Source organism: Netta rufina (assembly GCF_964035555.1).
Source record: "Netta rufina genome assembly, chromosome: 6".
Taxonomy (NCBI): Eukaryota; Metazoa; Chordata; class Aves; order Anseriformes; family Anatidae; genus Netta; species Netta rufina.
In genome coordinates, this window is record NC_140129.1 from 32,558,365 (window position 1) to 32,569,426 (window position 11,062).

Below are 11,062 nucleotides of genomic sequence, written 5' to 3' on the forward strand. Positions count from 1 at the left end.
GCACAGAGATTATCCTGAAGAGGTTAGTGGTAATTCTGTGTGTACTTAAACACAGCATAGATATTCATTGCCTGTGTCTTTCAGATTCATTCCACGGTTGCCAAATCATCTTCCATAAAACACTTCTCAGAGGTTTTATCCCTGAACAACAGTGTTAGGGTTCTGGAGATAAAGCAGATAATCATCATCTGAACAAAAAATGGTCTGTGAAGGGCTCTGTAGACAAAGGACCTGTTGATGCCCTTGCTTCTGTACTGCTATAAATACAGAGCATTGGTGGTGCCACGTACTGCAGCTTTGGTGAGAGGTAAGTGAATCAAGCATACGTTTACCCCTTACAAGGCTGTTTGAGCAAGGCTTACAAGGATAATTATCAAATGTTTGTTGCAACTGTGGGTTTTGGAGAAAGCTGTAATAGCCCTTTAGCTAGGGAAGGAGCTTTTGCTTTTTAAGTACGATACTGAACTGTTCCAGCACATGAGAATGAAGTCACAACCTTACAGAGGAACAGTGCCTTTTAACTCCTGCTACACTGTGCATCATCTGGATGGATGAAGACTTCAACTCGCAGTGCTTTCAGAGAAGCAATTGACTTCTATAAATAGAGATGAAACCTGTCTTTACACATGTACTAAGTTACACGGGCTTTGCTGTCAGTTATTTAACTTGTATTTTGTCATACCACTGGTAAGAGACAAAGATGCCTTTCCTCTCAAGCATGAGCAGCAGCTGAGGTCCCTTGGCTTGCTCAGCCCCGAGCAGAGCAGGCTGAGGGGAGGCCTCATGGCAGCCTGCAGCTCCCTCACGAGGGGAGTGGAGTGGCAGGCGCTGAGCTCTGCTCTCTGGGGACAGCAACAGGACCTGGAACAGCACAGAGCTGGGACAGGGGAGGGTCAGGCTGGGTGTCAGGAAATAGTTCTTCACCAAGAGGGTGGTCGGGCACTGGGGCAGGCTCCCTAGGGCCATGGTCAAAGCACCAAGCCTAAAGGAATGTTCCTGTTAAAGGAACATTTGGACAACACTCTCGGAAATATTGTCCGATTTTTTTCAAGTCATCCCGTGTGGAGCCAAGAGTTGGACTCGAAGAGCCTTGTCAGTCCCTTCCAACTCAGGAAATCTTATGATTCTAAAAACTGTAACTTCCCCCTTTGCTACTTTCATTGGGAAATGCTCTCACAGCTACTTTCCAACTTCCCTTTGAAATGTGTTGGGATAAAGAAGGGTTTGCTGGTCACTCTCATGAGGAAAACAGTTGCTTATTCTTGTTCTTCTGGGTAAGTAAAATAAACATTTGGGCTTTTTTTTACTTCCTCTTGTATCCTCTGATAATTGTTTGATAGTGTTTAAGTACATTCACCTTGCAAAACATGGGTAAGACCAGACATGCAGCACAGGAGATGGTTGTAGCTTCTTGCCAGCCCTGAATTCCACCCAGCTCTGTCTTCACAGCTGTATTCTGTGATGCTGGGGAGGATTCTGCCAACTGGTAGCAGAATGCAGCTCACGCTGGCAAATGCTTCCACTTCTGCTCTTGTTTGCTGGAAGCTTATAAACTGTGAGCATGCCGTGTTTTGCCACTGTGCTTTCTGTCAAAACTTGTATTTGGCTCTTCAGAAACACCATTTGCTAAAACAGCAGAACTGGGCTCTGTCTAAAAAGAGGGCTGGGAGCAGCAAGTTCTGTATCCTGTTCCTAAGTCAGCGTTATTTTACCTATGAGACCCAAACTAATTATAACAGTAGCTTTCCTGTCGGCCATTAGGAAAACACGGCTGTGCATGCAGCGCTTCTCCCAGCATGGGCTTGGTCTTGACCAGACTTTTATACGTTACCTTCTGCTTATAACCAACATCTATAAAAATGACAGAGAACTCTTCCTTGGACATCTTTATTTAAGTACTTTCTTTTTTTTACTATAGTAATAACTTCTTCCTGCTTGCAGCTTTGCCTTCCTTAGGAAAGTAAGGTCTGTGGTTGTGCCACCTACCTTGCTTTTTGGCAATCAACAGCACATCTCACAAAATTCCAGTTATTACAGAGGTAAGAGTTATGCAGTAGGAGACTGCGTGGAAGGCATCGAGGCAGAAGCAAAGGTGCTGCTGTCTGTAGGCAGTGCTGGTGATGAGAAGCAGCAACACACACGTTGGTTGCCCGTCTAATAACTATGCATGTGCCTGGCAAAACATTACTGAACAGAGCACTGGATGCTATTGGCAAGCTGGCCTCCTGCAGGCGCTCTCTTTCTTCAAAAACACCTTGGTGTTACTGGATACTACCACTGCAGGAGGATGTTGAAAAAGCCTGTGAATTAAATCAAGGCGCTGCTGCTTTAGCAGCAGGGTGAATGTCTTGTAAACGCGTGGGCTGTGTGGCTCTTCTGAAAATGTTGCTGACTTACAGACCACATAGCGTGTGCTGGCGTGGAGCTTGAGGCTCCCGGGCTGCACAAATAACACTTTGGCAGCAGCGATGCTACAGCAAGAATAATTTAAGGACAACCACAGCTGAACTTGTAGGTAGAGGTAACTGCTTTTATTAAACTAACACAGTGGTAAGAATAGATAGCCATTAAGGCACACAGCCTTTCTTGAGCTTTAAAACAGAAGCAGCAAGTCTCAAACCAAAATATGACTTCAGAATCGTTGCTCTGTCTGTAACAAGGTGCTCTCAGTGGAGGAACAGATGCTTTTCATGACAGGACAGTGCTGCAAAACAAGGGATTGTTCTGACACCCGTTCAGGGAGTTGCTGCTATTTCCTCTGTGTTAGATCAAAGAAAGGACAGCCACATCCTGATCCTTGCAGTGTTTGGAAAGGGGAAAAGACGTGCTCTGAAACAAGCCCAACACGCCGGAGGTCAGAGGCCAGCTGGCATACATGCACTCAGGTCTGGTTTGCTGAGTGTGCAGAGCGTGCAGAACGGAATCTGGACTTTGGATATGGCAATAATAAATGCTAACTTGCATGTCCGATAAGAGAGTGTTCTGTCTATCGCACTTCTTCTATTCTTCCATAGAGAAATCAGTGGACTGGTACCAGTGCAATTAGAGATAAACTATAAGGGGTGTGGCTTTTCTTTTCTTCTTTTTTTTTTTTTCTTTTTGCTTTTGGGTTATGGTTGCTCTTACCAAAGACACATGAAAGTGCAGCGTCCTTTGTGCAAATTTAACAAATCTGTATTGGTGTGCCACTTTAGGCCCGTAGCAGACTTCTTCCATCCTGAGAAGCTGAGTTTTTTGTTTGACTAAACAAAAGGCATTCCGAAGGTGACTGCAGCGTGCAGCTGTCTCTCTGGCAAAATTCTCCAGCCCTAATCTGGAGTGATCTCGTTTCTCAAAAACAGTATTTTAACCTTTGAACTTATTTGACCCTGATGATACTGCTAAAAATAAATGACAATTATATTTGCTTTTTAAAATATAGGTGCTTGTCCACCAAGTGTTCAGAGCTAACGCTGTTGGGTAATACCACTTTGGGGTGACTGGGTATCCGAACTGTCTTGTGCATATTTGTGGGTTTGATTATTAATGAGGGGTTTGGATAGGTTTTTAAACACCACAACTGAAATTTCAAAAGGGTTGTACAGCCTTGCAGGTTGTCAGTGCTGCTCAGAGCTAAAACAAGTTGATGTTGCATAGACGCAGCAGATTTGAGTGAGTCACAGTAGTAAACTAGGAAGTGCAAAAGTTGATAGAATAGAAATACAAAAAAAAAAAAAATACGATCTGTTTTTTTTCCCCATCCACAAGTATATGAAGCATCTTCAGACTCGGATAAGTGACCTATAGATTAGCCAGTATTCAGCTGCTGTCTTACAGTACAAATAACACTGATCCATTCCAGGCATGAATCTGTCTCCTTCATTTACAAAAAGAGCCTATTTCCTCTAGAAAAGGCATATCTAAAATGTATACACAGCCCGTGTGGGTTATTCTAGAAGTGTTTTCATGTGGAGTTTGAGTGCAGCAGTATTTTAAATTTCACTCTTGTTTCTGCCTGTGGCTTCTGGATGTGTTAGTCCCAGTAGGCGTACATTTATTTTTCAAGCTCTGACCCTCTTAACACTTTGTTCAGATTTATCTGAACCTGATGATGAAGCTGATTCATCTTTTACAACCCTCCTGCCATCCAGGGTAGTTCCAGAGCAACCTTTTTGCCACGTCAAGTACCTGGAGGCATTCAGAGGTGTTCTCAAAATTTTTTAGTGTGTCGTGCTTCTAATGTTTGCAAACTTTCCAATACTTGAGACTGTCATGACTAAGGGAGAAACCATTCAAAAATGCAGTGTGGTTAATAAGCATGGGACGGGGGAGATTATGGAGCATATCTGAAAACTTGAGGGCCCATTGCAGTCCAGGAACATCTGGTCAAAATTCTTGTATTTATGAAATTTATGAAAGCGGTGACATGAAAAACAGCCTGGATGTGGAATCAGCGGCTCAGCTGATGTGATAATCCTTACGTTAGCAAAGATTATTTTAGCTCCCAGTACTGCCACTGCAATGAGAAGTTCCTTATTGACATGAGAAAGAGCCCAAAGTCCTGACAAGCTGGGATGTCGTGTAATCTCTGCTTACTGGGTTCTAAGTCACACACTCGTTCTGTTTGCAAGCCTGGATTGCCTCAGGCAGGTCATTCCACACCCTGACAAAACGACATTTCTTAGCTAACACAGCCAGAAAGACACCTTTTTCCACCGAAGTATGCAAGACGCTGTGTTCACACAGGGCTGAGATAGGAGGGTTAGGAGGAAATGGCATATTGCTTATTTGAACGAGTTCTGAACCTGAAAGGCACGCTCACTAGTTCAATGCACTTGGTATTTTTAACTCCGAGTATTTAGCTGCGTTGATCTGACTTTTTACAGAATGGGAAAAATGTATTACTCAGTTTCTCTTCTGCCTTTTGTAGGAATTTTCCTCCAGCTTAAACATAAAAATGTGGGGCCACGTTTCAGTATTAAAGGGCTAGAGTTCTATTTTCTGTCTTGAATATGTATTTCAAAGCATCAATTTATGCCGCTGTAGACTCATGAAAACACTTTACAATAGGACCTGAGCCAGCACTACTCCTGCTAGAGGTCCCTGAAAAGAGCTGAATCCAAAGAACGAGCAAGCACTTGATATTGGGTGTCTGTAATCGGATGCTTCAGTAGGTCCACAAACTGATGAAAATGGGAAAAAAATAAATAAAAATAAAAAGTGTATTTCTTTAAGTCTGTCCTTCTGTTTAAAGTATCTCTCTTATTTTTAGATAAATTTAGTTTTGGGGGGCTGGGGGAAATCAAGGAATAAAGTCACTGTAACGAACGTGCATGTTATCAACTTTTTTTTTTTTTTTTAGAGTAATAATGAGTACCTTAACTGATATTGTGTGATTTGGGTGAACAATCCCAAACTTCTGCGGTGCATCCTGCCATGTCCAGCAGCGGATGAGAGCACCGGGGGCTGCAGCGCCTGCGACAGCCCCCAGCTGGGTGAGTGCAGTAAGTTTATAAGAAATTGGCACGGGAGAGGCCTCGGACAGGAGGCGAAGTGAAGCCATCTGGCCCAGGAGCTGTCTGCTCTTCACGCACCGAACTGCAGCTCTTACGTGTTCGGGCAAGGCTGTCCTGTTGGCTGCAGCAACTTGCAGTGATGTGAGGAAAATCGTGAGCTAAAGTCTTTGTGACAAGGGGTTGGTCCAAGCCGTACGGGCCCTGGTACAACCCAAAACCCCCTCGTGTTAGGCGAGCTGCCTGGGGCACAACTCGGTGAGGGTGACTGTGCCTGTGTTCCCAGAAGCTGCCTGCTTTAAGCAGTTTTGCCAGCTACTTGCTGACTCTTTACCCCATTCCAGAAGCTCTTTTTCAGTTGAACGCAGCCTGAGCCGAATGCGGCTTCCTGAACTTGTATTTTCAATCTGTTGCCTGCCTTTCTTTTTTTGGAAAAGAACAATGGTGCAAGACAGCTAGCCTCTTTCTCAAAATACTGCCTAAATTTTTTTTTTTCTTTTTTTTTAAGCAAATATGAAGAAAACCATCTTGCCCTTTGTACATCCCTTGGGCATCTCTCAAAGTGTCAGTCTACAGATACTGAGGCTCTCTTTGTCTCCAAAATCAAATCAATTTCTGTCTGGAAAGACACCTTGAAATAGGGATCCGACAAAAATGAAGACTTAAATTCTTAGCCAGATCAGTTGCTATCCCAAGAGTTACGATGACATGACTGTAAAGAGATTTTCTCAACAGGCAACTAAATGCATTTGCAGAACTAGCCGACTGCAAGATTGGAAGAACCCGTACGACAGGGTACATGCTGCAGGGAGAAAAAGTAGGAACAGTTGTATATTTTGTGTATGTAAGCCAGTGAGTATCATGCAATATCCAGTCACTTCCAGAGCATGCGAGTTTGGGTTGGTTCATAATGTTTGCAGGCAGAAGTTGGGATTTATCACTGTTAAATATTTGTAGGGTGCCTGGCAGTGTGGCAGGTAATCGCTGCTTTACCTCAAAGCGAAATACTTCACCAGGTAACTGCTTCCTAAGCCCCGGTGATGCCCAGACTTTGAGCTGACCATCTCGAATGTTCCTCGTGCCTCTGCAGGAGAAAAGCTGGAAATGATTCATCAGTGTTAAAAAAGTTATTTGAAATAAAACAGATTAAACTATCCCATGCTTTACAACAACCTCTGGTAATTTCCATTATTTATGAACACATTTCCCTGAAAATTTTCTCTCCAGGGATAGGATGTGAAATATCCACTTAAACAATAGAGAAAAGGGACTTTATAAACAGAATAATGAAACTGGCAATGTCCCAAGCACTCTAAATTAACACGGCTGAGCTAAAAATACATTTGAAGTGTTTTAAAGGTCATTTACCATACTGTTACAATATAGGTAACATCTGCAGGGAAAAATATTAATTTTGGTTTTCCTTTTTAAATATAAGACACTTTTTATTGTAAAACATCCTTCATACACGATTTTCCAAACTGATCATCTTGAGGCATTTTTCTGCAATCTTTCCCCTTATCTTTTCTTCAAGCAATTCTCTTATTTTTAACTTGGAAAGGCATAAAGTATGTTTGGCTTGCTTGTTACAAAATGATGAAGAGAAGTTTTTTCTTCCCCTGGAAATTTTTCGTCCCCTGGGATTTTTTTCTTCCCCTGGTTCTAGCAGGTTTTATAAATCCAGACATCTTTACCAGAACAAATCTCCAGCCCAGCAACAGCAGAAACAAAAAAAATAATAAACCACTAGTAATTTTAATTAACATACAAGTGTTATCTTCATCTTCCTCTTAGTTACTTAAGTAAAGAATGAATCTGAAAATACTAATCCAGTTCTGATATTGATTACATGTCAAGTTTCATTCTGGTTTGAGTTTTATATTTGAGGGGAAAAAATAAGTGCAAAACATAAAAGCAACTTTGTGTTTGCAGGAGAAATAGTGTAATGAAACCATCCTTATCCTTAATGAACCAGCTTGGCAGATAACTGTATATCTACTAAAGGATCCAAATATGAGAAAGAACAGTTTTGGTTTCCAAAATAATCACCAAGTTCCTCTTTCTGTAAAGATTTCTGCACGTATTCACTCATGTGAGCCTCCCATTAGCCTTCACAAAAAATGATCTTGTTCAGCAGGATGCTTTTTTCATTAAAAAAGAAAAAATGCTAAAGTCATTAGGGTAACACATGCTTTAAAGTCAGATCTATTCTTAATAATTTTGTTAATTGGGAGCCGAATTGCCAAGTGCTTTGCTGGATTGAGTCTATGTTACAGAAAGCATAAGTCACGTGAGGTTTCTGCCATAGATAAGAGTTGGTGTATTTTGTCTGGCCCCAGCCTGCATTTGCTTAGCACCGCTACGTGCAGGCAGAGTTTGTTCATCTCCTGCAGCAGATGAGACAACACAACCTGCTTGCCATTTTGACCCATAAGTAAATGTTGTTAAATCTAGAACTTAAAACGCAGAAAGACATAACAGCCACTGAGTGTAATGAGTCTAAACGCTGATGTGGAAATGCTGTTTAAAAGCTCAGGATGTTCACGAATCTCTTCTACCATCTGATGAACCTAAAACGAAAAGGGACACAGTAAGCATCCACTTTGCTAGCCTGGATAACGCTGTTGGCAAACAAAAACTGGTGCAGATCACAAAGATGTTTTACCAACTGCAAAAATGTTGTGTTGCAAAAGTGGAAAATCCCAATGCAGTGTTTGATCGAAGTATAATCCAATCATGCATACAGCCTGGGAGAGAAACAATTAAATGAAGGCTTTTGCAGGACAAGAGGAAGAAAAAGGTCAGAATTTATGATTAAAATGTGAACTGCGCAAACTACAGTAAACATGTTGTTCTGAACAATCCTCCCTGGAAGAAAAATACTAGAAATGGTGCTACAGGAAACACCCCCAGCCAAATCAGAGCAGATACAGATAGAGGTATGTATTTTTAAAGGAAACGTGAGCGTACAACTGAGTAGAGGTGACAGCGATGAGACAACCCGCATAGAGGTGGGTTCAGAAACTCAGAATTTGTTCAGGAGTGGAAATTGGAGCAAGGCTGAAGTTACAAGAGCTGCTACTCTGGTGTGGTGGAGGGGATGGGGGCAGCTCCTTGTGCTCGGGCCGAGCCCCGAGCAAGCCCCCATGGTGCGTGTCCTTCACGGCAACCACCACAGCCACCTCTGCTGGAATTACGGCCAGCTTTCGGCAACGCAACAGGGGATCCTGATACCCCTTTTCGAGCTGCTTCTGCCCGCCCTAATAATAATAATAATGAAGTCAAATACAGCTCGGCTCGGCCCGGCTCCGCCCGTCGGGGCCGCGCTGCTGCTGACTCAGCCGCGGGGGGGCCCCGCAGGCGTGGCGGCCGCCTCCGGGGCCATAAAGGGCCGCGGCCGGAGCCCGCCCCGGCCTCTCCTCGGTGTGAGGTGCCGCTGGCAGCATGACGGCCATCGGGGCGCAGGTAGGGCGGAGGCAGCCCCCTGGGCCCCGCGGGGCTCGGAGCGGGTGGGGATGGGGGGAAAGAAGCTCCAGCTCCGGGCGCCCCCTCGGTGCTGTGTCCACCCCCCCCCCTCCAGCCCGTCCCTGCTGGGACCCCCAGGCAAAGAGCCGGGCTCGGGGTGGGGGCAGAGCTGTGGGGGCTGCACCCCTGGGACCCCCTCCTGCTCCCTCCATCCTTTTCCCCGTCCTCTGTTTCCTCCAGCCCGGGCAGGGAGCAGGATGAGGCTCTGCACGGAGCCCCAGCCCCCGACGTGCAGCCAGGCAGCGCCAAAATCACCTCAAGCGCTGCCACCCGTCCTGCGAGCCCCCCTCTCCCTCGTCCCCACAGCCTCCTGCCCTCCCACAGCAGCTCTCCTAACTCTATTTATCCTTCCCTTGAAGGCGCAGAGGCTGCTGGCGCAGCGGAGACCGCAGAAAGCCTTCTTCGAGACGCTGATCAGGAGCCTGATCATCCTGTGCGTGGCCATCGCCGTTGTCCTCTCATCCATCTCCGTCTGCGACGGCCGCTGGCTGCTGGCGAGGGGCGAGCTCTTCGGGCTGTGGCACTTCTGCACCGTCAGCAACAGCAGCGTCCTGAAGTGCAGCACCGACCTGGGGCTGGCCAATGTGGAAGGGCTGAGCGTGGGCATGATTCCCATCAGGAGCATGGTGTCCTTCGCCGTCGTGGTCGCGATCTTCGGCCTGGAGCTGCTGATGGTCTCCCAGGTCTGCGAAGACGCCAACTGGAGGCGCAAGTGGTCGATGGGCTCGGTCCTCATCCTTGGCTCGTTTCTGCTGTCGGCCGCTGGGGTTCTGAGCTTCTCCATCCTCATGAAGGATCACCTCACCTTCATGGGCTTCACGCTGACGTACTGGTGCGAGTTCATCGCGGCCTTTCTCTTCTTCCTCAACGGGATCAGCGGACTGCACATCAACAGCATAACGCACCCCAGGAACAGGGTAGGAAAAATCTAGGCGCTGAGGGTGTACTCTGCCTTTGTGTAATCAGCTTTGCCAATTAGACTGGAAAGAAAAAAAAGGGGAGTCTAATGAAGTTTGAAAAGGACACCATGCCTTAAATCACGTGCAAGGAGGGAAGCGTGAGGCAGATAATTGCAGACGACTTGCCCAGCAGTCAGCGCGGAGGCTGGGACTGGCTGCTGCTGGCACGCAGCTTCCTGGGGGAATGGATGAAGAAGGAGGCTTCCTGCTGAGCCTGTGGAGGAGGAGCAGGCTGCAACCTACACAAGTGGGCTCAGCTTTTGAGGCTTACACGAAGCCTGTGCTGGTGTGGGTTAGGTGCTGCTGGGCTTTCCTCTGCGCTCTGGAGCCTGTGAAGAGTGTGACGCACCTCCAGGGCATCTCACGGCTTTGTTCTGTCTCAGGGATGGATGACTTGTGCCTGGCCATGCTTACTGAAAACCTTCTCTGGGCCTCGCTCTCCTCCTTTTCCCTTTCAAAGGAGAAGGCACACAGGCAAACTGATCACCTGTGTTGTGTCCTACAGCTGCAATGCCTGTCCCAGCCTCTCTAGGTCTGTCTCTAGCTCTGCTGAGCAGAGGGACAGGGCACTGTGGTTGTCCTGGGGCCCGAGGGCAGGTTCTAAGCGATGCAGGAGTACAGGGAAGGCTGCACTTTGGGCAGCAGCATGTTCCTGTGCTTGCAGCCTCTCCCCTGCTGCTTGTCAGTGCCCGTAGAGCACCTTGGTCAATGCCAAGTGCCCCTTGCCCACACTGGCCCCCTCACAGCCTTTGCATAGTTTGCTGTGATGGGGTTTCCCTCCTCCTGGTTTGTTTTCCATCTACCTGGTGATGGAAGAAGAGGGACAAGCTTTAGTTGGGCATTGTGGCTACACAGATCATGCTTACTCCTGCATCTCGGCACACCTGGGGTGTTTGGTCATAAAGGCTTTCCTCCGAGGCAGTGGGAAATGCACTCATCCTCTAGCTGAGAGTTTTCTCTAATATTTCTCCTAAGCAGAGAAAACTCTAGGTCCTTCTGGTCACACCAAGTTCTTTTCTTCCCTTGATTAACACTGGATCTAGGAGGAGAAGCCTGTGATCACTTAAGGAGCAGCTGATGGGGGCA

General features: G+C 46.2%; 1 protein-coding gene across 1 annotated transcript; it reads left to right on the forward strand.

Moving 5' to 3' along the window:
• Nucleotides 1-8,936: 8,936 nt before the first annotated feature.
• On the forward strand, nucleotides 8,937-9,949 carry TMEM37 (transmembrane protein 37; the record flags this gene model as incomplete). Its single annotated transcript, XM_084288605.1, has 2 exons — nucleotides 8,937-8,957; nucleotides 9,377-9,949. 2 exons carry the CDS (start codon nucleotides 8,937-8,939, stop codon nucleotides 9,947-9,949), a joined length of 594 nt encoding a protein of 197 aa, XP_084144731.1.
• Between the last annotated feature and the right edge of the window lie 1,113 nt (nucleotides 9,950-11,062).